The sequence below is a fragment of the Phodopus roborovskii genome, unplaced genomic scaffold (genome assembly GCF_943737965.1).
Source record: "Phodopus roborovskii unplaced genomic scaffold, PHOROB, whole genome shotgun sequence".
Taxonomy (NCBI): domain Eukaryota; kingdom Metazoa; phylum Chordata; class Mammalia; order Rodentia; family Cricetidae; genus Phodopus; species Phodopus roborovskii.
Genome location: NW_026126418.1, coordinates 68,087,646 through 68,115,625, shown reverse-complemented (window position 1 = coordinate 68,115,625; position 27,980 = coordinate 68,087,646). Strand labels below are relative to the sequence as shown.

The window sequence follows — 27,980 nt, the reverse complement described above, 5'->3', positions numbered from 1 at the left end:
TGTTTTTCCAATCTTCACCTCCCAGCCCCAGCCCTTCTGCATCTAGAAAAGGTCCCTAAAAGATGCTCCCTAAGGCTGGCAGGCGTCAGAACCTCGTAAGAAGCTAGTGTTGCACCCTCCAGGGCTGGTTATTTAGTGTAGTGTTGCCGCCCTTTCAGGCAGTTGGAAAGAAATCTAGAATAGAACCAGGCTGTCGTCCTGTTATGGTGTCCTCAGTGGGATGGTCCAGTACTGACCCTGGAGGCTTGCATGCGACTCCAGGAAACCAGGGCTAAACTCCAGTTCAGCCTCACTGCCTTCCGACTCCCAGTAGAGCGTCTGTTGCCCCCAAAATGTTGTGGTCCTCAAACTGTGGATATCTCTGATCTAGGGAGAAGCAAATAGCCAGACCAGGCCATTAGTGATCACTGTCTAGAATGTTTAGAATCCTGGCTACTTAGAATCATATCTGATTCTCACAGGAGCTCCCATGAGGGACACTGTTCCTCTCCAAGAAACTGAAGCTCAGAGACTTTCAGCCCCTTCCCCAGGACACACAGCCGGGTGCCAGAGCTGGAATACTGCTGACGCCTGACTCTGGGGTTATCTAATGCCTTATAGAGCCCTCAGCTATACCTATGCTCCTCTAAAAAGCAAAACCAACCAACCAAACAAACAAACAAAACAAAAAACAGGCATGAACATGATGCTTCCACCTTGGGTCAATAGGCAATCTACCCCCAGAAAAGGGTTTGTTTCCCTCTTCCTTGCAAGTAGCAACAAGCACTTGCTGGTGAGTTAATGGAGGAAACCTTCCTTCCCACTTTTTCAAATAATTCTGAAGTTTGGGTGAGAAATAAACTGAAAGGGTTCCCTAAACCAGCATCCCCATTCTTCTTCCTAGAGACAGGTCCCCAGAAACATTAAAAGCCACCCTATTTCTGCCCCCTTTCCTGGAGACCTCACCGAGACATAGTTGGCACTGGTCCCCTTAGAGGCAGTGCCCACATCACTGGCCAGGGCACGGATGGCAATGCGGGCCTGTGGGGCCACATTGATGAAGACCCTGCAGCTCCTTGCATTCCTCCCATCTGGGCTCCATGGGGGACTCACAATTTCACCCCGAGGTCCAAAGAGCTGCCTGTCACATTCTGCAGGCAAGAACAAGTGGGTTGACCGGCTGTGGGCCGCCTCAGGGAGACTACTGATACAAGGGTGGTCCCTAACAGGCTATCCCCTCCACACTGCCGAGCCTTCACTCTAACCACTTCTAATAGACTGGCTTCAGGCCGTGATCCGAAAGGGTCAGGTGAGGATGGCTCAGCAGGTAAAGGGCTTTATACAAGCCTGACAGCTTGAGTCTGGTTGTTAGGACCACACAGTGGGAAAGAACCTCTGACAGTGCCCCTGCCCTGCCCTGCAACACACACACACACACACACACACACACACACACACACACACACACACAAAGTAATTCTTTTAAGGGAAAGGAGGGTTGATGAGATGGCTCGATGGGTAAAAATCTTGGTTTTGGCCACACAAGCCTAATGACCTGAGTTCAATCGCAGGAACCCACATAAAGATGAAAGGAGTTGTCCCCTGTCCTCCACACCATGCCATGCACATGCCCACACACCACATCATACACACAGAGTCATACTAAAGAAAATAATTTTTAAAGGAACTAGAAAGGCTCCAAGGTTTGGTTCCCTCTGCTGTGAGGAGAAGGGAACAGTGGCATGCTTTCAGCAGGGGATTTTAGAAGAGGATTCAATGGGAGTTGGAGAGATGGCTCAGAGACTGCTCTTCCAGAGGTCGTGAGTTCAATTCCCAGCAACCACATGGTGGCTCACAACCATCTATAATGAGATCTGATGCCCTTTCTGGCCTGCAGGCAAACATGTGAACAGAACACTATACATAATATTAAAAAAAGGGGGGGGGGAGGGCGAATTCAATGAACTTGTGCTACAAAATACTTAAGATACAAAGCTGGCAGGAAAGTTGGGTTTCAGTTATGCTGTCCACTGCTGTCATCGGTAGTCCATAGGAACCCCCTTAAGGCACACTGTCTGCATGTGAGAAGGGGGAAACGATGAGAATGAAGCCAGTGGGCTCCCCAGCAGGACCCCACAGCACCTTTACACTTAGCCATCTGCACAGCTTACGGCTGGTGGCGGCTGTGGGAAAAGAGTGGCACATTAAACCTCTGCAGAGGCCGTGCATTGGTGGCACACGCCTTTAATGCCAGCACTTGGGAGGCAGGGACAGGCGGATCTCTGTCTACAGAGTGAGTTCCAGGACAGGCTCCAGAGCTACAGAGAACCCTGTCTTGAGAAACTGGGGAGTGGGAGGGGGAGACACCTTTGCACAGGCAATGCCCGTTGCGCCACTTTCACATGAAGCCTGGGCCAAGCAGAATCGTCTGGAATTGGCAAGGTAGAAGACATCTTCAGTCACCTTGGACTTCTACATCAAACCCCTGAGGTGATCAAAAGGGCTCTTAGAGAACCGTTTGGGCTCTGGATAAAACAGGAATCCATGGATGCCCTCTGTCTGAAGAGTATGGAGTGCAGGCACCTTATTTGTGAATGCTAGCAAACACATACAAGTCACCAGAAGCAGGCTGGAGGAAAGTGGCTCACAGACCTGAGGGGACCCAGAAAGAGCAGAGAACCAAGGTCAAGGGAATGGGGCAGTGGTGTGAAGGATGGGACACGGACATAGGTCATATCTATGTTCACTCATCCAGCTTCATGGCTACAGAGGAACCCATCCTGGCCATTTGGGAAACATTGCCTGCTCCCAGTTGCCATCTTGGCCAGCTCTCTCCCGACCTGCCCATGGCCCTGTTGAAAATGCCCTGTCCACATAAACACGGGCATACCCACCCAATGGGAAGGTGGGGAGGCCCAGGCACCTGGCTGTACCTCTGTAGAAGGTCCCTGGGGCAGGCTGGCTCCAATACTGTAGCAGCACTCCGCCCCCTGGCAGCACACGATGCTGCCTCACCACCAGTGTGTTGGTTTTGGTGCTGAAAGTCATGCCAGACATCTTCCAACATGTCTTCCTCCATGTGAATCTACCCCAGAGCAGCAACAGCTCTCCTAGAAAGGGCAGGACACTGAGGAGCCAGCACCCCACTCCAAGTCAGCAGCAGTGGCTCAGGGCTGAGTTCAGCTAACCACTTTCCCTTTTACAGGCTAATGTGACTAAGGAGGGGGTATGTTACCAAAACTCTCATCCCCCCCCCCAGGTTTCTATTATATAAATGGTGATCCCCACACTCCAGTCATGAAACAGCCTTTAAAATGCCAAGTAGGGGCACCCTGCCAGAAATGGGATAAACTAGAGGTGCTACAGGCCCCCCAAGCTCAGCAGCTGCCCACTTGTCTCTGGATGTACCTGCACTACACTTGAGGGTGCTCTGGAGGATTTGGAGGGTCAGCACTTCACCTAGAGGCCGCCCAATGGCCACCACACAGTCTTCCTGCTCTTGGCCTCGCATGTCAATTGTTCCTGAGGGCTCCAGGTACTGCCTTCCGCAGGCACCTACAGAGGACGAAAGGGGTGTGAGGTGACCAGAGCAAAGCAGGGTTGACAGCTAGGGCTAGCAAAAGTGAGCAGGGGGCTGTAAATCAGAGCACCACCCAAGGTCACGTCTATGTGCTTCAGGGAAAAGGAGGCAGTGTGGCGTGTGGACTTGGGGTTCTGTGGACCCGAACTCCTGACCTTGCAATGTTCAGGTTATTTGAAGAGGACAGAAGTGAAAATGTGGCTTCTGAACAGGAGAGATTGCTCAGTCAGTAAAGTGCTTTCTTGAAAGCATGGGGACCAATCCCCAGAACCTACATTTTAAAGGGCAAGTATGGAGGTGCATTTAGTCCCAGCACTGCAGAGGTAGAGACAGGTGGTTCCCTGGGGCTCAGTCAGCCAGCCCTAACTTATTTGGGCAAGCTCCAAGCCAATGAGAGACCCTGTCTAAAACAAGATAGACAGCTCCTGAGAATGATACCCAAAGTTGTCCTCTACACACACACACACACACACGCACGCACGCACGCACGCACGCACGCACGCACATGCACATATAAACATGAAAAGTGTGACTTCCCTTTGCCAGATGGGAAGGAGGCCCTGAGCCCAATGGCATGTGCTCTAGTGCCTGAGTGCTTGCCCAGGTCAAGATGCCAACCTCCCCAACAGGAAGCAGAAAGAAACCTAACCAGACTCCTCCAGGATTTCCTGAATTCCCCGAGACTGGGAGGCTGGGAAGAGGGTGTGGGCTTGGACTTGGGGCTGGGACCACACCAGAGAAGCAACAGTAACAGCAGCCTGAGTCTGGCTGGGAAGAGTAGCTTCCTGCTGAGCCAGTGAGCTGGGGGTCTCCTGCCCTGCACAGGGTCCAGCCCAGCAGCCCCTCACTGTCACTGGCTTGGGTAGGTGCTGGCAGAAGCTGGCTGGCACAGGCACTTGGGCCTGGGGTCCAAGGCAGGTGTCATGCCGGCGCTGGATGCCATCCCCACAGGAAACAGAACACTGTCAGAAAAGAAGTGGAAGATCATGGTGACCCTCTCAAAGATGGGCAAGACAGACTGACCACAGGACAATATGATGTGATGTCATTCCTTCACACCCTGGAAGATGACAGGTATCTCTGCTTTACAGATGGGGAGATTAGAGCTAAAGGGATGCCTTTGTAGGAGCTCACATGTGTACAAGACCTGAGATTCTGGTCTCGGTATCCAGCCATCAGCCTCTTTGTCCCTGAGAGCTTTAAAGAAGGGAGCCAGAGTGACCTTCTCTGCCTATAGCTCCTTTGACCCTGCTGTACAGTGTTTGTCCTGCTCTCCTGCAGATTCTGTCTTCATCTGATGTCCATATTCTTTCTGACCAAGGTTAGGTGAATTGGGGAGCAGGCCTCTGAGGACTGTCCTATCTGTTCTGTCTCTGTGCTGTCTACCACCATGAGTGAGCTCCTCCCAGGAGAACTGAGCTCCACCCACCTTGGTCTCTCTCATGATTTGCTAGGTGGTTGTAACAAGATGACACTGATCTCTGTGGTAGTAAGACTTCTAGTATCTGCAGACCCCAGGCTTCTTGCAACTCAGCTGTCAGGGTGTTCATGCCTTGCTGTGTCCCTGGGTCTGAGTAGACACCACAGCAGACTGTCCCCTCCTTCCAAGGGTGAATCAGGACCACAGGCCCCCTCATGCACAAAGACCCTTTGTAGATGCTTTCCTTAGCCCCAGGGATCAGACTGCCCTTACCTCCGCCCATGAGCTGATGTGCCACCGGTAGGCACAGTCAGCGATGAGGCAGGGGACACTGGCCCGGGGCCGCACCAGAGCCTTACAGAAAGTTTCGTCCACTTCACTGTCATTGCCTTGGCCAAACTGCATGCAGGCCACCATTCGTGTGGCAGTGCCAAGGCCACAGCTGGCTGAGCATGGGCCAAGGGACAATATTTTCCATCTGCAGGAAGAGAAAAATGCCAATGACAGCTAGCCCTTTGCAAAGGCCAGGTCACTTGTGGGGGACTCTTGAAGGACCCTCAGCTCCTTCAACAATGGTCTGCACACATTCTCTGGCCACTGAAATGCCTCCCTGGCCACAGGTCTCCACTGACCTCATAAGCCACAATGTTGCCTCTCATGCCCATGTCATTGGTTGGCCCAGTGCTGTTCTGGGACCCAGGACCCAGGATGATGGTATGAGCCAGACCAGAATCCCACCTTGCCACCACTGGCATCTGACCCTGACCTTTGTCCTGGGGGGGTGGGCTGTCTTGTGCACTGCCAGACAGGCATGACTAGCTTCTGCCCACTAGGAGCCAATAGCAAATGTCCCTAATCGTGACCATTAAACTGAAGTTGCCTATGTGCTCTTTGCGACAGAATCATGTCTGACTAAGAAACTAGGGCCCTAGAAAGAATAGAGACCATAGACAGATCAATGCTAATTATGGAGTGGCCACACAACACCCGAGTAGTAACCAGAACTCATATGTGCATGCTGACCCCATTAAAATGACAAAAAAAGAAATAAAGAAGAAAGGAGGGGAGGAAGGAAGGAAGAGAGAGAGAGGAAGAGAAAGATTGATTGATTTAGTTGGATGTGGTGGCACATGCCTACAATCCCAACATTTGGGAGGTGAAGCCTGAGGTTCAAGAATTCAAGGCTATCTTGAGCTTCACAGAGAGCTTGAGGCTAGCCTGGGCTACATAAGACATTGTCTAAAAAACAAACAAACTTGGAACTTTAGCAAAAGCAAAGATGAAAGGCACATGTTCTACGTGCATCAAGTAGATTTTAAGCTACAAGATTTAAAGCCATTATGTATACAGAAGGAAAGGTCAAACAACCTGATTAGAAGCCCGACTGGCGGCAGTGGTAGCTCTTCCATTTCTGCTGGGGATGGCATCTCTGCCTGCAGGCCTCCCCACAGTTTTCCTGTGGAGCTGACAACCCACCAGCCATTGTACTTAAACCAGCATGGCTTGCCAAGCATCCATATTTTACTACAGTGTCTCTGAGCTACTTCTTGTCCTTGAAATCTCCAGGGGCCCTGCCTGGAGTCTGTGCACTAGGCATGTACCCTCACTACCCCACCCCCCTCACCTGGGAGGACAGGGCTCCGGGCTGCAGGCCTCATGGGACTCGGGTCGAGGCAACCCCTGGCAATGGGTGTCAGACAGGATCTCTTCATCATTATCCCTCCTGTGAGCCTGGGCACAGTACAGGATTCTCCGTGCAAGCCCTCCCCCACAGCTCACACTACAGGCTGCCAGTTTATAACGCCACCTGGGAAAAACTGAAGTTAGCAGGGCCCAAAGGGCAACATACCTTCCTCGCATTTCTCCAGAGGGAAGAAATAGGTTAGAAAGGGCATGGAGAGCATTTGCCCCACCAGGAGGCTCAGTACAGTGGTCAGAGTACTCAAACCAACCCACTTCTCAGAAGAGGAAGCCAAGGGTAAACCGAGGCTGGCTCCAAATGGAGCCTGCAAAGGTGTCTGACTATAATGGAAATCCTAGCATTGGCCTCACCCTAGAACCTGCCACCAGCCCTGCCAACTTTCCTACCCACCGTCGTTGACTGTTGCCCCAGACACTGCTCATCACACTGGCTCATTCATTGTCTATCACCCCCAATGTCAGTTCCAGGAGGGCCAAGACATCTTTTGACTTTGTCATTGTTGTGTTCTCTGGCTGCAGATAGCACCTGGGCATAGCAGGTGTTCAGTGAAGCACGAGCAGTGAATAAATGTTCCATAAACATACATGCCTGACTGGGCCAGGTAACACAAGCCGTGGGAAGCTAAAGCAGAAGGGTCACAAGTTAAAGGCCTACCTGGACTACACAATGAAGACAGTGAGCAGCTTAGTGAGACCCTGTCTCGACATAAAAGTAGAAGAGGGGCTGAGACTATAGCTCAGTGATAGAGTCTGGATATACAAAGCCCCAGTGCTCAAAAACAAAAAAACAAAAAAGTGGTCAGGAGTGATGGCACACACCTTTGAGGCAAAAGTGAGCAGATCTCTGTGAGTTCCAGCCTTGCCTAGTCTACATAGCAAATTCTAGGCCAGCCAGAGCCACATAGTGAGACTCTGTCTCATAAAAAATAGATTTTAAAAATGTGCCTTCATCACCATCCCAGACCCCACAAATGTACATTGCATCATCTGAGGGTGGTGGCAGAGCTGAATGCTGATGCAGGGCTGCCAGGCAAGGTGCTCACCTTGCAGGACAGGGCTCAGGGTTGCAGTCCTTGAAGGGGAATGGCCTAGGCATGGGCCAGCACTTGGAGTGGGGTAGAAACACAGGAGGTCAGCCATGGCCATTTGCATACAATGAACAGCCAATGGCACAGTTCCCCCTCCACAGGTCACTGGGCATGGTGCCAAGATTTGAGTCTCCCACCTGACAGAGAAGGCCAAGGCTTCATGGGAGACTAACCGTGAGGTCAGACTCCTCTCCCTGCACTCTTCCTCCCCAACTCACCGAGCAGGGCATGGGCCAGCCCGGCAGATCTCCCATCGGCTAGAGGGCTTGCTGGCCAAGTCACATAGCTCTTCCTGGACAGGGATCTTGAGGACAGAATCCATGCACAGGAAATGTAGCTCCATCAGACCTGCCCAGAAGAAGCAGGGATGTCATTGACCCAGTAGGCCAGCTTGGTAAGGACCTCAGTGTTTGTTCCCTGGTCAGCTCCATAGCCAAGGTCCATTTGCTACTTATCAGCTGTGTGCACTCAGACAAATGACTTAACCTCTCTGATCCTCAAGTTTACATATAATAGTATCTACCTAGCAGAATCATTTATAGCGATTGAATAATGAAAGTTGTGACGTGCCTGCTGCCTGAAGGTGCTGTTGTTACTGCAGGGAAGCATGGTGGAAGTTTCTGTGTCTCTTTACTTCTATCCATGCTCATGTAAGCAATCCTACTTAAATGCAGTAGCCACAGCTGGGTAGTAGTGGCACATGTTTTTAATCTCAGCACTTGGGAGGCAGATGCAGTTGGATCTGTGTTAAGTTCAGGGTCAGCCTGGTCTACAAACTAAGGACAGAGAGAGCTGCTACACTGCTACACAGAGAAACACTGTCCTGAAAAAAAAAAAAAAAAAAGCAGTGGCCACACAAACAAACGAAAAGATAAGATATAAAAGTAGAAGGGGGACTTGCTGTGGAGAAAACCGTAGTAGGGAGGGAGTTTTGAGTTTGGTGGCCTTTGTGGTTTGGGACAGCAGACAGCAGAAGAGGAGCTCTCTTTTCTGGGATGTCAGCTAAGAAGGAAGGTGACCTGATTACTCCTTGGTCTCTCTGAGCTAGCAGGTTTGCCTGCTAGCACCAGACTCCTAAGTCTTTATTGGTAAAATCAAAAGATTGAGATTTAATTTAAAAACAACACCTTTAAAAAAATGTATCTTTAATCTGACTATTTTCCGCTTTGGTGGTCAATTTGCACACAGCTCTGGGGAGCTTACAGGACTCTTGGACACCAGTCTTTCTAGTATCTATCTTTATCTGTCAGTCAGGCATGAAACACATTTAAAGACTTTCTTGGCAGGCCCCTCCTTCAGCACTGATCTAGGCAGAATGAGGGTAGAGAACAGGTAAAGAGAAGGTTTCATGAGTGTCCTCAGGGCCTCACCTCGCCCACAAGAGGTGGAGCACAGCCCCGTCACAGGAGTCCACACGTGGGCAGCCTGAGCCCCTGACTTGTCACTGCCCACAGGGCTTGGAGCCTCCTCTCCCAGAGACATGGTGTCCAGCTAAAGAGAGCAATGAGCAGGTGAGTCTGGCAATCTCATGTCTGCCTCTGAGCTCCTCTCCTTTTTAGGAGGGAAGGGGGAATATTCCAAACACACCAGGGTTCCCTCCCTCCTGTTCTTTAGGGAGGCCTGTGTCCTGCCCCTGGTGAAGCCTTCACCATTGCCTCACTTTGGCTGTGCAGCCTCCTTATTGCTCCAAGAATTCTCTGCGGGATGGGGCTGGAAACTAAGGAGCAGGAGTGGATTTACAAACACACTTGGCCCTGCAGTCCCTAGCTCATAAGAATCCAGGGCCTTCCAGTCTGGGAGCAACATCATCAGCCTGAAGGTCCTGGGTGCTGGGCAAAAGATGGAAGAATTACTCTCATAGTAGCTGGATGACCTCTTCTTTTGCTGTTCTTAGTAGCACAGGACTGTGATCCCTACAACTTGGGAGGCCTAGGCAGGAGGATTGAAAGTTTAGTGGCTACGAGGGCTATAGATAGAGTTCAAGGCCAACTTGAGCAATTTAGTGAGACACATTCTCAAAATTTAAATATATATGAAGGACCAAGACTAGCTCAGTGGTAGAGTGCTTGCCTAGCATGCTGTTGGCCCTGGATTAGGGTCACAACACCCAATAACAACAAAACAGTCCCCACTCAGCTATTTCTAATAGGCTCTATTTTCTCTCAGCCTGACTACTTTCCCCTTTCAGAGACATTCTAAGTGTATCCTCTGATGGGGTGTTCCTCAAACAGCACTCTGAGAAGAATGGAGTCCTCATTCTGGCCTGCAGGAAGACGACAATCTTTATTTTTCATTCTCCAGCTAAGAAAGAACCCAGGAGTCCCCGCCACCCTCCTTCTCCATCCACTCACCTGATCCCAGCCTGGAGAGCATGTGGTCCTGAAACAGGGCTCCAGTGTAGGTGGCATCTCATCTGTGAGGCAGGGACCTGTAGTTGCTGGGTCCTCCGGGTCACCCACCTTGGGCACACGCGTCACATTTCTTGAGGCCAGATCTTCACAGGTGGTCATGCAAGGGCCAGGGTCTGACACCTGTGGTCTGAAGATAACATATGGATGTCATCAGGCCACACCTCTACTGCCTAGTGGGAGGTCCAGCCTAATTCCCAAGGGTGGATGGAGGGTGCATCTAGGATCCCAAAACATAGACCCCATTAAGAAGCAAAGATCAGGGGCTTTCTCTGACGCACTGGTTCATCACACCTGACAGGCAGACGAATAAGCTAGGATCAGTTTGGACATGGAGGATATAAGGCAGCCACGTGGTCACCACAGGGGAGGTGACAGTGATTTTGACGATATGAGCTTTACATCCACAGTGTCATGGCATCTTCACAGCCCTCTTCCCCACATCACCCAGGTGTTAAAAAATTCAAAGATGGAAATGAGCAGCCCAGCACCTCTTCAGTAGTGAGGAAGCTGATATTCACAGACTAGGCACCACTGTCTGTCACCAGGATGGAGCTGATGAGAACCCTCAGGAAGAGAGGATCCTCTACAAGGGTGGGTCTCAGTGAAGGGACAAACCCTGCCAAGGAGCCCTGCTGTACCACCACCCCTCCATATGCTCACCTGGTGGGACAGGGCTGGGAGTTGCAATTTTCCACCTCTGCTGCTGGCTGCTGGGCTACTGCTTTGCACTGGGCTGGTGGCAGTGTCCTTAAGAAACCATCTTGGACCTCCACACAGTGCACTAGTCGCTCCCGAAGACCCCCACCACAAGACACACTACATGGACCGAAGTCTCCAGTTGTCCAGCTTAGGAGAAAAGGGATGGAACATCAGGCCTGGGACCAGGTCCCCCAATTGTCTCAGTGGCATGGGATGGAAGGCAAGCAGGTCTGTCTTGATGATCCAAGCTGCTGTTCCAAGACCAGTCTTAGAGACTGCCCCTAACATATTTCTGAACCTGAGGCCATGCATTTTATAGTGATGGCTGGGGGCCTCTCTAGTCCCACACCCAGCAAGATAGCCTCGTCCTAACACTGTTCTGTTAGCAGTTGGCAGAAGCCAGTAGAGGCCATGTGCTGGCCTTCCCACAATTCTCCCTGGTAAGGTGGTCACCACCATCTTGCAATGAGAATCTGAGCTCAGAGAGGTCTCATGGCAACCAGACAAGGTGGCAGCAGCAGGTGTGACTACACACAAGACTGTCTCTGTGACTATGTGTACTCAAGTCTTGGTGCTCTCATTCTCAGACTGGGGACAATTACAGAGCCCAGCCCACAGAACTGCAGCTAAAACTGACCCCCCCCCACACACACACACACCAAAAATCAAAAAAAAAAAAAAAAAAAAAAAAAAAAAACACCTACTTTTCTGTCTGCATAGGCCACAAGAATGACCAAAAACCAGGTGGCTGGTCAGCTTAGTACTTACTATGGAGGGCAGGGGGCAGGAATACAAGGTTCTTGCCATGCAGGTGGCTGTGGGCTCCCTTGGCACAGAGCACTATTCACCCCCTTGCTTTGATCTTGATCCTGGCAGCTGTAGGTCACCCAGCGCAGCCCTGGAAGGGTAAAGCAAAGACTCAACCACCCCCACACGAGGTCCAGCAGAGCTTTAGGCAATCCTTGCCCCGGGCCTCACCTGCCCCACAGCTCACTGAGCAGGGGCCACGAATAGCCATCCATACCCAAGCAGCCTGCTGCTTTAGTTGAAAATAGGTAAAGGTGATGTCTGGGTGTGTAAGATCTCCATATTCTGCTCTGTATCGTCTGTATACCTACATTAGGACAGGTGAGAGAGAGCTCAGGCCCTGAACAGGCACACCCTGGACTCTGCTGCATCATCCTGTCCCAAAAGAAGTCCAGAACTCTATTTTTCTAGTCCCCATATTCCCAGACTCCAGGAGGCAGACAGACCTTGAGTGTCAAGGAGCTCTGAGTAATGTAGAACAGAAGAGGTATGTACCAAGGAGGTGGTAGCTTTGGGGTGGGATGCTATGGGAATGCTGATGAGGTTTGGGGCAGTCTACTGTCAAAGAGGTCAGGAGTAGTGTCAGTGGTCCAGCAGAAGAGGTTCAGGCCAGGATGGAAGGTGAAGGCTCAGGATATTTTAGCTTTGGTCCACTCTTACATGCCTTCTTTAGCAGATCACACAGGGATGGGAGTACACAGATAATGTCTTCTTTGAAGACATCCCTACATGAAAACTTTCAGGGCCTCATGTGCCTCTGCCCCCAAAGAAGAAGCAAGAGACACTCTTCATCCCAAGAAAGGCCAGTCCCACATGCCTGGTACAGGGACTCCTCATTTGCCCTACTTCCCATGTCAGAGGGCTGCTCATGGCCAGTCCTTCAGCTCCACCACGCTTTCCTGGTTAGGGGGAAATCTCTGATACCAGCACTCTGAAATCTCTCTCACTTGTAGACTTTGGAGGCCCTGGACACAAGCACATTTTTATTTGGACTTGCAATACACTAACTCTGTGAGTGGCTCCTGTTGCATTTCACTTTACACAGAGCCCCACTTGTATCAGGTCCCCAAATCACTACTGCAAGGATTAATGAGTGAGTGAATTACAGACAAATAAGCAGTATTCAGGGCCACCATTGGAGGCCTAATGACTCCCCACCCCGCACCCCCCAGTTTGGCTGATTGGTGACCTGGATCTCCATGTCTTCCTGGACAGGTCCTCGGATGTGAATCTCCTCTAAGTGGGGCAGCCGGTCCTCAGTGAGGATCACTCTGTACTCCACACGATAGTCCTCCAGAAGGGAAGGGTATACGATGCTAGGTGAGATGCTGGTCTTCCCTGCCACAATGTAGTGTCCCTGGATCCTCACCGCTTTGAGAACAGAGCCATCAGGACTATGAAGTAGTCAACATCCTCCTCATAGGCCAGCAGTCTATTTAGTGGGATAGGACCACTCTTGAAAGAATAGGGTTAAAGATGGCAACAAGACAAGGGGCAGGAGGATCTCTGCCAACAGAGTCTAATCCCCAAAGCATGGCCTTAGCTCCTTCCAAGGTTCCAAACATGCCCCCAAGGAACTGACCCTTTTAGGGTTTCATTCAGATGGTATCTTCACTAACCAAACCCTTCCTTAGGAATGCACATCTCTGCTACATACAACCTACCCAGAAGGCTTTCCCACAGTGGTGGCTCCATGCCTTTTTCTGGAAGCTGGTGAGGATTGTGACCTCTGCCTCCACTGAGTACACTCACAGGTACAGGCTCTAGGACCCAAGGCCAAAATCCCTTCCATGGGGGGTGTCTAAGGTCAGAAGCTAGCCTCTGAGACAAAGCAGAAGTCTCATGGAATAGGATCTGAGTCTTAAAAGGCCAGATTCCTGGGATGGTCATCCTCTGGGAATATGTCATGGCCAGGTGTGGGAAAACACCAGTTCCCAGGAGTTGGCGTAGTCAAGTTTGCTTTCCTCCATGTTTAGCTTCCATATTCCTTTTCAGGAAAGTTTAACCTGCACCCCCTTCCCCGGGATAAGCTTAGCTGTGAGTGCAGCAGCTCTCAATGGGGTATAAGTAGTGGTGTCAGGAGTGAGGGCATCTCAGAGAACAGAAGGATCCTTCAATTGTCTCACCCAAGTGTGTGAAGAGAGGCCTGCGGTTCACGATGTGCACGCTGGTCATGTTGGGAGTAACTGTCAGGAATGTGACATATTCTAGGAATAAGGAGAGCAAGAAGGCTGCATGGGCCTCATGGTCACCTATACACTGCCAAAGAAGACAGTCCTAGCTGGACAGAGACATGAACGGTGTCATAGGGCTGGTTTCAGTGGCATAATGAATCCTTATCATGTCATGAGCTCAAAACCAGGTGGAAGACCCTGCAAGGACATTGCCAAGGCCAGGAGTGTAGACCAGACCCAAGCTTCTAGGTACAGCCAGAGAGGAAGGGCCTAAGTTCTCTGCTGATCTTGCAAGTCAACGCTGACAAATTATTTATGTGCGTGGGTGCGTGCATGCATGCGTGTGTGTGTGTGTGTGTGTGTAGTTTGCATCCATGTCATCCACTGTATCCTCCCTGCTGGGACTCCTGAGTGGGAAGGAAGAAGTGACCTGACAATTATTCAGGCTCTGCTATTTATTTTTTCTCTTTTTCTCTCTTCAAATCTATAATGAGAGAGTTACGCAGGTACAGTTGCACAGGCAATGTTGTTGGAGTTTGAGCCTGCCATGACAAGACATCAGAGAAGGAAGAATGAACTGAAACACACAGGAAGACACCCAGAGCTGAGCCAGCATGTGAGTGCTGTGGCCTGAGTAGCCCAGATTAACATTTTGGATGCTGGGCCCTGCAGACTTCTGGGAAACCCGCCCTCCATGCAGGGAAGGCCTACCTCTGGCTCTCCCACCCGTGAAAGAGCCATTCTGTGAACTGCATGTGCTGTTGTCTCCTCCGCACACCTGGCACGCATCCCAAACCTTCTGGGAGTCCATCCTACCATCACAGCCAAATGTCTGTGCAAAGGAGTGTTGGAAGGCCTGTATTACTGGGATGTTGTTTTCTCTGGTGCCACAGCCCTGCTGGCCATGAGACTCTGAGATTGACATACTCTCTGCAGCTTCCCTACAGCTCCTGGTATCTACATAGCAACTGCACCTAGGGGCTCCCATGATGACTTGCCCAAGATCATAGTTTTGTCTGTAATATAGGCTGACTCCAAGTTCTAGCCTGTTCCCAACAATACTCCTTAGCACTGGGCACAGGGTGGTGCCATTGAGCTAGCCCTATAGACCACCTCCCCTTCCCCCTTTCCCCTTCTTCCCCCTTCTTCCCACTTCTTTCCCCTTCTTTCCCCTTTCCCCTTGCCCTGGAGCCTTCTATTGGGACAGGAAAGCTTCGAGTCCTTAAGGACAGAGGGGAACCTGAGTTGTCCACATGCCTACCCTGCAGCTGCCCAGCACACACAGGCTCAGAGTCCCATCTTCCCGAGGACCAGTTGGCACACAGCGGGTCCCATCTAGGAAACTGTCTCCACGGCTCACAATGAAGTTCTCTCCAACAGCCCAGCACATGTGTCTGCACAGAGTGTCCCCTGGGAGGGCAGAGTGGCAAGGAAGTCTGGTGTTCAAAGGTGAAGAAGGAGGTTAATGAGCTAGGTAGGAAGTTCCTCTGAGACTTGCTATATGGTAGCTCTGCCAGACAGGGTCCAAGTACAGTCCTCATACCAGCCTCAGATAACAATATGCCTCAAATCTGTGGTCAGGTCCATATTATATTCTGGTCTTATAGCCATGGCTCCTGGATTATGAGTCAAGGATCACCTTAGCATTTTCCCTGAAGTATCTCCCTGAATCCCTCTAGCAAGCTCAGAAGAAGACACTTCTAAGATAGAACCTCAGTGTTTATTATCTGGGAAGGCAGACCAAGCCAGAGAGCAATACATACATGGCCTATGGGATGTTAGAACATGAGTCAAGTCCTGCTCAACCAGCACTGACTGGAGTGATAGAGGCTGGGATAGTGCTGATATTGACTTGACACGATCTACAGTCACCACCTAGAAGACAAGACTCTAGACGTGCTATAAGAGATGTTCTGGATTAGGTTAGCTTCTGGCTCTACTATAAAGGACTCTCAATTAGATTAATTGAGGGAAGACTCATCCTAAAAATAGGCAGCATCATTTTATGGGCTGAGGCATTGAACTACTGAATAAGGGAAAGCAAGCTGAATACAGATCTCTCTCTCTCTCTCTCTCTCTCTCTCTCTCTCTCTCTCTCTCTCTCTCTCTGTGTGTGTTTTGTCTATCTCTCTCTCTATCTCTGTCTCTCTCTTGTGTGTATGTATATGTGTGTGTGTGTCTGACTGTGTGTCTCTCTCCTTTTCTATCTCTCTCGTGTGTATCTCAGTCTCTCTGTGTGTCTCTCTTATCTTTCTCTCTCTGTCTGGCCTCTCTCTCTCTCTTTATCTTTCTCTCTCTGCTTCCTGGTTTGAGGTGCAGTTTGTCCAGCTGCCTCAATCTCCTGCTACTACAACTTCCCTGCCACGATGGACTGTACCCTGGAACTGTGAGTCAGAATAAACCTATCCTCCTGGGAGTTGCTTTCGTTAGGGTATTTTATCTTTTATCTCAGCAGCAAGACAAATAACTGAGGCACTAGCCAATCCCAAGAGCTCTGTCTGTCGGAGGGCTCCCTCAGGCCCACAGCCCACCTTGACTATACTGCACAGCGGCATCCCAGTGGTAGAAGGAGGCACCACCTTGGGGAAGGTGCAGTGGCTGGCTGTCAGTCTGGGCACACTGCTCCGTCATGAACTCCAGCTGAGTCTTCTCGCAAGCCTGGCCAGAGGAGGCAGAGGACAGGTACAGGCGGGGTCCTTGCCAGTGGGAGACAGCGAGTACCCTGCATGCAGGGTCAAGAGATGGGGACAACTCAGCCCTGGGCTGTGCCTTATATCCTCTTAGTGGGCTGTGGGTGACCAGATCTGCCTCTTTCTGCCCATGGGAAAGCTCCAGATAATATGCAAAGGACACAGCAGCAGCAGGAAGAAAAACAGGCAGTAATGTGGCACTTGGGGTCTCTGGTTCCAAGTCCTGGACCTGAGAAATTGTGGTTGAGCTGTCTATTCTGTTCGCAGGTGCATGCAGGGCAGGAAATGAGGACCTGTGACCCAGATATGCCGTGCTGCCTCACTGCACAGAGAAGTAAAGGATTGGGGTTGACCAAATGGGGAGAAATGACAACCACATCTCCCTCCTCTCAAGGTCTGAGGAGGCCTTGGACATTTAGCAGAAGGCAAGGAGTAAGACAGGGGTGTGTCACCACGTGTTGAATGTTCCAGCAGCCAACAGCCATCTGAAGCAGAGAATTGGTTCTAAATAAACAGGGAAAAAAATCATTCTATCACCTCGTGACAGCTAGGACAACTAGACTGAAAACGCTCGTACAGTAGAGGGCATGAAAACACTGGAACTCTCACATACTGTTGGTAGGAATACAAAATGGCAAAATGGCCCAGTATAAAGAGAAACAGATTGTTAAATTTAAGGCTAGGTGTGGTGGCACACACCTTTAATCTCAGCACTTGTGGTGCTGAGGCAGGTGGATCTTTGTTAGTTCAGGTCCAGCCCGATCTATAGTGAGTTCCAGAACAGCCAGGCTATGTAGTTAATCCCAGTCTCAAAAAGATGGGGAGGATCCTGGAGAGATGGCTCAGCCATTAGACACACTTGCTGCTCTTGTAGAGGACTCAAGTTAGTTGCCAGTCAGTGCCTCTATCAGGTGATTTACCTGTAACTCCAGGTGATCCCACACTGTTATGGCTTTCAAAGTATACTCTGTGAATGAGTATACACAGAGAGAGTCATGCACACACACATAAATATACTTGAAAAGTTAAATATGGGCTTTTTAAAAAGAGGAAAAAGTAAAAGTCAAGCCTAGAATTTCTATACAAGCAGCAATTCCACTTTTAGGCATTGCTGTGGTTTTCCAAAATCCTTGATGATACTCAGTGCCCCCATGAGACAGGACCAAGAGGTGTGTGACCTTGGGAAGTGATGAGGGCTCAAGGAGTCTGCCTGAACAATCAGGACTGGACTCTTAAAGAGGGCTAGAGGGCTCTGTTGTAGGCCTTCAGCCGCTTTTGTCCCCTCTACCATTCGAGGGCCATGTATTCCGTGTCTCTGAAGGACAGGGCAACAGGGACCATCTGGGAAGTGGACACCAAGTCTGCCAGGACCTCATCTTGGACTTCCAGACTCCAGAATCATAAGAAATTAATTTCTGTTCTTGATAAATGACTCTGCCTATGGTGTTTTGTCACAGAAAACTCAAACCAACTAAAGTCAACTCATTGACAGCAGCTGGATTCACTGTAGCCAAAATGTGGGGGCTGGAGACATGGCTCAGCTTGGACTGCTGGGATGGGGAGGAGAGACTACTTACTGGTGTGGGGTGTTCCTCTGGGGTGAATTTTGGAACCAGATACAGGCAGTGGTTACACAACACTCCAGTGTGTTCACTGTCTCTGCACTGTGAACTTTGAAATGGTTGTCTAAGCCAGATACATTTCGCATCGGTGTCTGTATGAAGCACTTCTTACAGTGTGCTCCCGGAACCATTCCCAGTCAGTTCTCATCACAGAGATGCCATCTCAAAGGTGACTAGAAACCCTTGGAGAGCCTAGTGGTAGTGGCACACGCCTTTAACCCCAGCACTCAGGAGGCAGAGGCAGGCGGATCTCTGTGAGTCTACAGAGCAAGTGCCAGGACAGGCTCCAAAGCTATACAGGGAAACTCTAGGAGGGAAGCAGTCACATGGGTCTTTGCTAAACACCATTTCCTCCAAAAGGGACGCATGAGCCCACAGGTCAGGTCAGCCTTTCTGGTGGCTAACTCCTGTCCACCCTCCCATCTAGGAGACCAGCCTACCTGTGTGTTGCACATCTTAGCCTGGAGGTCCTCACCCACACATGTACGTCCCCCAAAGGCAGGCCTGGAAATGCCCACAAAACAAAAGGGGTAAAAGGTGACCACTGCGGCAGCCAGAGAATGGGGGGGGTGCAGCCACCCTCCCTGCAGGGAAGCCTTCTGAAGGTACCTGGGATTGTTGCACCACCGTCTCCTAGTGACCACACCTCCTCCACAGGATCGGGAGCAAGGACTATGGGGGCTCCAGCTGGACCAGTGTCCATGTACTGCTGCCACAGGGCTTAGCTCGGCTAGGGATTGGCAGCGAGCCTTGGAGCACCACTGCAAAGCAGAACAGCCCTGTCTCCCTCTCCCACAGGGACCCAACACACATGTGATGTGGCTAGCATACACAAGGACACTAACACCAGAGGGACCCTCCAGAACCCAATGCTTCCCATCACACATAGAGACTCCCAACACAGGGACCATACTCCTCATTAGACTCTCTAACACACACAGGAATCTCACTGACAAGGAGCACCCCAGCATAGAGACCCCCAGTACATAAGGGCCACATATGGGGTCTCCCAAAAGATATAGAGACCTCTCATGAACAGGTACCCTCCACAGAAGGACCTCCAACATTGGGCACAATCACACAGCTCATTCTGTCTGGGCGGCTAACAGAGGAAGGGTCTGGGTACCCAGTGAAAAGGGAGAATTAACCCTAGGGAGATGGTATAGGCAATGAAGGCAAGCAATCTCATCAGAGATGCTTGGACTTTGCTGTTACTCAACAAACTCTTCTCTGTATGAGAGAGTGCTGGAGGATGGGATGGGCAAGGAGTGCAGTGCTGTAGGATGAGAGCTCAAAAAGGCCCAATCAGGAAAAGTGTGGGGAGTGCAGGGCAGAGGCTCTGGGCATCCCCCTCCCACCCTCACCCTCATCCTCTCATGGCCACCCCTTGACACAGACCCCGCCTTTCTCTAGCCTCATCCTTCACACTGCTCTAACCTTTTCCACACCACATTCTGTCCCATCCAGGAGAGGAATGAGGAGGCGGCTGCAGCTGCTTTGGTCCAGGGGGTCTGTGTGGCAGGACAGAGCCTGGCATACATCCTAAGAGAGATGGACAGGTGGTGTTTTGAGAGGTTGCCAGCTTACTGTCCCTTCTAGACCAGTAAATATCCTGCTCTGATGAGAGAGTGGCCTGAGGGAACAAAACACAGCTGACTGACTTGTCCATCAGAAGCAAGGATGGACCTTGCCTCTAGGGGGCGTGAAAATGTCTTAATATTTAAAATCACAAAGGTGGCTCAGTGGTTAAGAGCATTGGCTGCCATTCCAGGGGATCCTGGTTCAATTCTCAGCACCCACATGGCTGTTCACAGTTGTCTGTAACTCCAGTTCCAGGAGACCTGACACTCTACTACAGACATACATACAGGCAAAACACCAATGCACATGAAATAAAAATAAATAAATCACTTACAAAAGAAAAAATAAACATTCTAACATAGATCAATAAACATAATAATTCAGAGATGTTTGCATTTTATAAAAATACTAAACATAGCTTTTAAAATATAAGGTCTATAGCCCACACTAGCCTCGAACTCCCCATGTAGCCAAGGACGGCCTTAACTTCTGATTCTCCTGCCTCCACCTTCAGAGTGCTGGAGTTACAGGTATATGCCACTATACTCAGTTTGTGTGGTCCAAAACCAAATTTGGGGTTTTGAATATGCCAGCACAGCAAGCACTTCACCTACTAAGTTGTATCCCCAGCCCCTAAACATTAATTCATAATGCTTTTATAGGGGGAGGGAGGAAGGGGTTCACCTGGGCAAAGGGGGAAGATTCTACACCTCCTAAGGAGGAAGTCTGACTTGGGGGACTCTGGCCTCTCCATTTACCACCTCATGTGAGCCACATTCCTACTCTGTGTGGAGTCCAGAGGCCTCTGCCTTCTGGAAGCCCTTTATGCTGAGCTCACCTCCATAGGTTAGATGCCTTTGTGCCAGGAACCATTGCATAAACTGTAAGGCCAAATCAAACAAAACTGGGGGGGACTGTAGTTAAAAAATGTTTAATACACAAGAGAAGGGTGGAGGAAATGGGTAAAAGTGATTATAATGAAAACCTGGGACCTGAGTATAATCCTCAGAATCAGCTGTGGAAGGAAAGAGTCCACCCGCACAGTTGCTCTCTCGTCTTCACTGTGTACTGAGACACACTCTCACACATGCATGTGCACACATTTCTTATTTAACAATAAACACAAGCAGTAGACAAAATCAAGCCTTGGTGTGGTCCTCAGCTGTGCCTGACACCCACCAGGTGGGGTCATTGTACTGGGGGGAATGAGTAGAGTGGAGTGAGGCTGGATGTTAGTGAGGGGTAGACTCACCAGACCCTCCCTGGAGAAGGTGCAGGCGACAGCCCCAGAGCCGAAAGCCACACGGCACTGATCGTCTGCACTGTAGTAGAGGCCAGGCTGTGCCATCAGCTGGTGCCATGAAAGTGCTGACTGCATCCCGGGTGGGTCCCAGAAGCAGTGCATTTGCCCTATGCTGTGACAGATCAGGCAGGGCTCAAGACCTGGGTGAACACCAGTGGGATCAGGCTGAAGGAGATGTGGAGCTGGGGACTTTTAGCTGGGTAGCAGCCTGACAGTGAATGGAGCAGGTGGAAGGCTGAAAGAGGCATGGAGAAGGCCATGGACCATTGGACAGGAAGTGGCCTGGCATGAAAGGGTGGAAGTCGGAGGTAAGGGAGGTAGAGAACAAGGAGCGATTGCGGAATGGGCCCAGAAGTGGGATGGAATAGAGGAGTGAGTTCACTGAAGTGGAAAAGAATGACAGAGGAGGAATGGGAGGGGATGGAAGAACCGATGCGGGAGTAGAGTGGCCTATCGTGCAGGGCTCTGGCAGCAGAGTGGGATGGGGTAAAGGTTGCTGGGCAAGATGAGAGTGACAGCCAACCTTGTCTGGGTGGAGGCTGTACCTGAGCAGGTGCTGCAACTGCCTTTGACTGCAGGTGGACCACTCCAGGGCCCCTCCTGTAGGTCCCGCGCCATCAGACGCCATCACATGGCCACTGGCCTCACAGGTGCTGCCACTGCCTGGAGTACCATCATGGTCCAGGCCAAAGCTGTAGAGAGAAGAAACTCTGTCAGTAGTCAGCTAGGGCTAGGGCTGGGGCTGTGACACCTTTGTGCCCCTAGCTAAGCCAACCCAACAGAAGGAGTCGTGGAGGCCCTGCCTCAGTTTTCCGTCTCTAAGAGGAGGGGAGGTGAGCTGGTCCAGCAGGGTGGCTCTTTTCTCCTTTGGCCAATAAATAGCAAAAAAGAAAAAAGAAAAAGAAAAAAGAAAAAGAAAAAAGAAAAAAAAAAACCTTTGAGGGTAGACTAACTCCTCCTAATCCATGGCTACAAGTAGTCTGGGGTGCAGAAGTGGGAACTGGGGGCCAGGTGGTGACCTAGGGGCCAGCAGGTTGTTCCGGTGGCTGATGGCCTGGTTGTGTTCAGCTTTGGGAACTCTACCCATGCTGCAGCTGTCTTGTGGTTGAGAAACCCAGGGGCTGTGGCAATTTTCCTTTTTCTTCCCAGGTAGTGTTTGTTTGTTTGTTTTCAGGCAAGGCCTGAATATCCCCACACTTCAAGCAGAGCAGACCCTAGGAGCCTAAGAGGGCTCCTAGGGGCAGTGCAAGAGCTGCTGGGGTCAGACCCCCTGGGAGATCTGGAGAGCCTGGCTTCCAGCCCTGGGAGCCTACATCACTTCAGAGGGTTGGTGGCCTGTCAGGAGGGAAACTCACTTCTTTACTCCGCAAATTTTTGTATCATTTGATATATTTGTTTTTTTTACAACAATTGGATTTTATTTGCCTAACTTTAAAAAAAAATCCTAAAAATTCAAGAAGATAAAAGACTGGTAACTCTAGATAAAATGATAATACACAGGAATAAAGATTTGCCCATAAGAATATACAATTCACACAGCAGCAAGGACTCAGAAACACCCTAACTGTCCAATCAGAGGAGATTGCGCTGTAGTATGTACAAAACAAAATGAAACAAAATGTAAGAGATCTGTGAGCTGAGAAATGTTTGGGACATATAGTTATATTAAAAGGCAAGAGTTATGTGGGCTGATGGATGAAACCTTCCTGACAGGCACTGAAAAGGTTTGCTGCCTGCCTAAGCCAGCCCTCCACCCTAGGGCTCACACCAGCTGCTGACCAGGCTGGAGATAGCTAGTAAGGCCACATACCTGTGTCCAATCTCATGAGCAATGGTGACCCCTAGGTCGAATCCAGTGTCCTCAGTGATGAGGCAGCTCCAGGAAGGGGAGCAGGCACCTCCCAGCTGGGTAACCCCCCGAACCTGCTTGTTACCATCAGGCAACTCCAGATCAAACCTTGATGAGAGAAAAAGAATCACATGGATGGCTCCACCAATCATGTTGCTAGTGTAGAAAACAGGGAAGGTCATGGTGCAGCCCTTTTAAGCCAGCAGCACCCCTGTGGGGACTCAGATACCTGGTTATATAAAGAATCAGGTCAGCATGACTTGGATCGCTGTCATCATGGGGGTTGATTGTGTGGCTCCACTCACAGACACTCATCAGTGATGAGGTGATATTGGTCGTGATATTTGGAGTAATCTAAGAAACAACCATAAAGCCTGTTTCTAAGGAAGTGGTACCAATTATGGTGCTGACTGTTGCCAGTGTGCTTCTCAGTTGGTTCATATTATAGCAATCCCATTGCTACCTCCACATTACAGATGGAGAAACTGAGGCTCCACCCCACAGTTACCACCCCCAGTTGAGCACGAAAGGGTGAAGGGAATAGGTGTGTACCCACCTCCGAGTCAGAGAGAATGATCAGTTTCACCAGGTGCACCTGGAACTGAGCCCCCAGGGATGAGTCCCTCAGCAATTTTGACCCCTGCAGAAGGCAACAGGGGAGGGGATGAGGCGACACACATGTTCAGAGTGGGTCCAGGAGCCCCAGTGGCAGGGCTGGTGGTGAAGAGGGTGCTCCATGGAGGCTGGGGGGTGGGAGTGGGAAGCTGAAATCTTGTCTGTGTGCTGGGAACCAAATGCAGACTTAGATAAGCCTCTAAGCCTCTCTCTAGCTCATGCCTCGGGAAGACCAACTAACAAAAAGAGCTGATTGCTGGCCTGAGTTTAATCTAAACTCTGCTTCTTCCTAGCTGTGGGCTCAGGTCACTAGTCACTATATAATCACTAAGCCTAAGTTTCCTTATAGATTTTCGGGAGAGGGGGTGTTGGTTTGGTTTGGTTTTTCAAAACAGGGTTTCTCTGTATGACAGCCCTAGCTACCCTGGAACTCACTCTGTAGACAAGGTTAGCCTCAAACTCATAGATATCCACCCGCCTCTGCTTCCTGAATGCTGGGTTTAAAGGCGTGCACCACAACCACCTGGCTAGACTTTCTGTTTTATTTTTGTTTGTTTGTTTGTTTGTTTGGTTTGTTTTGTTTTAAAGATGGAGATCAAGCCTTGCCTGGTTAGCAGATTCAGAGAATAAAACTAGAGATTCTAGTTCAGGTGCCACCTGGATAACTCTCCTAAACCAGTGGTTTTCAACCTTCCTAATGCTGTGACCCTTTAATATAGTTCCTCATGCTGTGGTGACACCCAACCACAAAATTATTTTCATTGATACTTCATAGCTGTAATTTTGCTACTGTTATTAATCATAATGTAAATATATGTGTTTTCCTGGGGTCTTAAGACATCCCTGTGAAAGGGTCATTTGATCCCCTACCCAGAGTGGTCACAATCCACATTTTGAGAACCACTGACCTAATGGCATGGATAACTCAAGGGAGCCTGGGTTTTGGCAACTTGAAATTGGAGGGAGAGACCCCCAAATTTAAAGACAATGGTTTTCAATTGGCAGAGGGAATCATTTTCACTGAGACAGGCTTGTAGACAAAAAGCCTACACAGGTTCGTGTGGACTTAGACCACACCTGTAAACGGGAGGGCAGGCCTGGGGTAGATGGCATGGCAAGGGACCTTTGGCCCCAAGCCTGGTGAGGTGGATGCAGACAGGACTTTCCCTTTCTCCCGAAGGTGACCAGGCTGACACTGGAGCCAGTCTAGAGAAAGTGACAGTGGCAGGGACCAAACGCTGCCCCAGAACCACACCCGGGGTCTCTTCATGACTCCGCGTCCCAACCCCATCTCTGCAGCAGACAGGAAAAGGGGAGGAGAATGCCAGAGCTGTCCAGCACTGGCTGAAACTAGTTCCTCCAGTCTGTCACCAGATTTTTAAAAAAGTATATATATATATATATATATTTAGTGTATGTGCACACATATATGGAGGTTAAAGGGCAGCTTGTAGGAATTGGCTGTCCCCTTCTACCATGTGGGTGGATTAAATTCAGGTTGTCATTCCTGAATCTCGGGAACAGTCATATCTCACCTATGTCCTTTGTGTACTGGATAGATGTGCAGTGTTCCATGACCTCTCAAAGAGAAACTTGATGTTCTTTGTGTCTTGGCTGACACATTAACATTCTGGCCTAAGGGCTAATGGTTTGAGGTGCCTCTGCTCTCCCAACCATTAGATCACAGGGAGGAGGTGCCTATAAGAAAGGGAGCCTCACCAGGTGGTGGTGGCACACGCCTTTGATCCCAGCACTCGGAAGGCAGAGGCAGGTGGATCTCTGTGAGTTCAAGACCAGCCTGGTTTACAAGAGCTAGTTCCAGGACAGCCTCCAAAGCTACAGAGAAACCCTGTCTCCAGAAAAAAAGAAAAAAGAAAAAGAAAGGGAGCCTCACGTCTTCAGCCTGAATAACATCTGTTCACACCTAGAGTACTCATCTGCCCCATACCTCCCTAAGGGGCAAGAGACCTGGAGAGAGCAGTGTGTGCAAACTGCACCTACTGTTGGTCAAACGAGCACTGGGGCAGAGCTGAGAGGCTATGGGGAGGATTCTGGTGTTGAGAGGGATTCCCTGACTTGGTCCACCTTTGCTCAGTGGAGACTGGGGTGGGGGGGGAGGAAGACAGTAGTGACCTCCCTTTCTCTTCAGGGTCATGAGCTCTAGCAAAGCTCATGTCTCTATGTTCTATGGGTATGTTGAACTCAACACACTGAGTTCAAATGTACTGACTTGATCACAAGCTTTGAGGGTGGGACACTATGTCCAGAGACTCAGAGGGAGAGCCCACAGACCCACCAGAGACCCTGAGCCCACCTTCTTGTTCAAGCCTTTGCCAGCCCACCACCACTCACGATATTGAGGTTGGTGAGCACATAGCGTTCTGTGTCCTCCTGGTGAACCTGGTAGATGTCAGGACCCACAGCTACCAGTAGTTCCAGGTGCAGAATGTCCCTCAAAGTCCTTCTCCATCTCAGTCTCTGGAGGTGAGAGGAAGGATGGCCTAGATGGGGAGGAGAAGGTTTTAAAAGAACAGGTGCTGAGGAGCTAACAGAGAGGGAGTGGCCAACCCTGGAAGTCAAAAGACCCATTTCATGTCCACTCCCAGAGCCCAGTTCTCAGCCTGAAGGAGGTGGTGGGGGAGTGGGCAGGAGGCCCAGCTCAAGCTGGAAAGAGAAGGTGAAGTATTCTCCTAGGATCTCACAACATGGCTCCCCAAGCCTGTTCTCACAGACAAAGGGGGGCAGGGCCTCAGTTAATTGAGGCACTGTAAGAGACAGGATCCACCTCCCTTTCCCTTGTTCCTCCCATCTGGGACCCTCCTGCTAAGGAAGAAGAGTCCAGGATTCTTTCTTTGGTGAGAAGGAGTAGGAATCCAGGCCTAGAGACAGAGTCCTGTGTTAGAGCCCTGCTCTTTCAGGCTGCAAGTTGCCTACTGTCTGGGACCTTGCCTGTGGGCTGGATCAGTTCTTGACAAAGAGAGGTCTCAGACTTGATATAGATGTTCCATAAACAAGCCAACAGGAAGGAGAGCACCTCTGGCCTCCACACATACATCACATAAACGCTGGCAAGGTCCAGAGACAAATGGGGCTAGCCATCAGGGTACAGAGGATTCCACTTGCAACAAGTTTGTCTGTGGCCAGAACTAGAACTCGGGTCTTCATGTTTCCACAGAAGCACTTTACTAGCTCCAGGGGCATTCCCCCAACCATAGTTTTAATCAAAATCACCAACTACTCTTCTGGGAAAAGGGACTGCATCCTAAGAGACAGGGCCATAGGTCATGGGAAAGCCTTCACCAGGAGAAGATCTACAGGACAGGAGCCAGAGTTGCTTGGACTATTACCCACCTTGTTCCCATAGAAGGAATAAATATTTACAGCTATGGCCAAAAGAGACAAGTTCCTGAAAATCAGCCAGCTCTTCGAAAGCCATCCATAGGCCAAAGAGGCCAGTCGATGAACACGCCCCTCCCTTGTGATACTAAACAGAAGCCTGGAGTCAGGACTCTAGTGCAGCCAGAACACCCAGACAGCTTTTATCAAGTTGGCAGGAAGCAATGAAGCTAATTAACGGAAAGACACAAAGCTTCTCTGACCTCCTCCTTCTATGGCCACCAGAACCCTCATGGCACTGACTCAGTGGGAACTCCCTCAGTCCCCCACCCAGGGCTCAAGAAATTCCCCAGGCTCAGAGCACATCAGGACAGCTACCTGTGAGTGCCGCAGCATGGTGGCCAAAGTAAGAGGTTATCTTCTTGGGTTCCAGAGCTTGAAGAAAACTCTGCAAAACAAAAAGACAGAGGAAAAAGGAGAAAGGAGACAATACCAAGGAACAGGGGATGAAGGAAGATGTAGAGACAGAGAATGAAGGGCCTTGCCTAGTTAGGGAGCAGAGGAGAGCAGTCCACAGAGGTCTGCCACAAAATGGAGTCTGTCATCTTCACCAGAGTAAAGGATTTTTTTTTTTCTGCCAGCAGAAAGACCACACCCACTCCACCCAAGAGCTTTGGCAGCCCCCTCTCCCAGGTGATGCCAACACCCGACACCAGATCTTATATAATCCCACCTTCTGGAAATCAGAGAGCCCCCAGCAGCTCAGAATGAAGAAGGCACCAGTGAGGACTCCTCTGATACTGACAGCATGAAAAGATTGACATGTCACCCGTAGGCAAAGCTCGCTCATCCTTAGAAAAGGCAGCCGGTGGCTGGACAGGAGCCCTGCTGACTGGGAGTCTGGTTAGTGTGGAATGTGACAGACTTCATTTGCTGGCTGGGCGGAGACATCAGGCAGTGTTTACTTTTGGGATCTTCCTTCAAGGGCAGAGCTATGGGGCGGGCAGCAAGCAGCTAGGAACTAGCAAGGGATGGTTCCCAGGGAAGAGCACCCAACTATGTCCTGCACTAGCCAAGTCCTCCTACTGTGCACACCTGGCCTCCTGGGAGGGTTTGGTCTAGCAG

General features: G+C 50.3%; 1 protein-coding gene across 1 annotated transcript; it reads right to left on the bottom strand.

The window, feature by feature from the left end:
- Positions 1-73: 73 nt before the first annotated feature.
- Positions 74-27,705, bottom strand: Adamts13 (ADAM metallopeptidase with thrombospondin type 1 motif 13). The gene is given in 30 exon segments (XM_051184930.1): positions 74-366; positions 946-1,130; positions 2,913-3,089; positions 3,388-3,534; positions 4,209-4,521; positions 5,253-5,457; positions 7,724-7,826; positions 7,829-7,905; positions 7,987-8,116; positions 9,139-9,259; positions 10,120-10,306; positions 10,840-11,025; positions 11,647-11,776; positions 11,857-11,992; positions 12,875-13,056; positions 13,812-13,892; positions 14,571-14,691; positions 15,121-15,269; positions 16,391-16,517; positions 18,612-18,675; positions 18,781-18,932; positions 19,609-19,713; positions 21,005-21,167; positions 21,601-21,747; positions 22,866-23,012; positions 23,134-23,258; positions 23,461-23,544; positions 25,872-26,020; positions 27,234-27,303; positions 27,589-27,705. Coding segments are annotated over 30 exon segments (4,245 nt in total). The 3' UTR covers positions 74-201.
- Between the last annotated feature and the right edge of the window lie 275 nt (positions 27,706-27,980).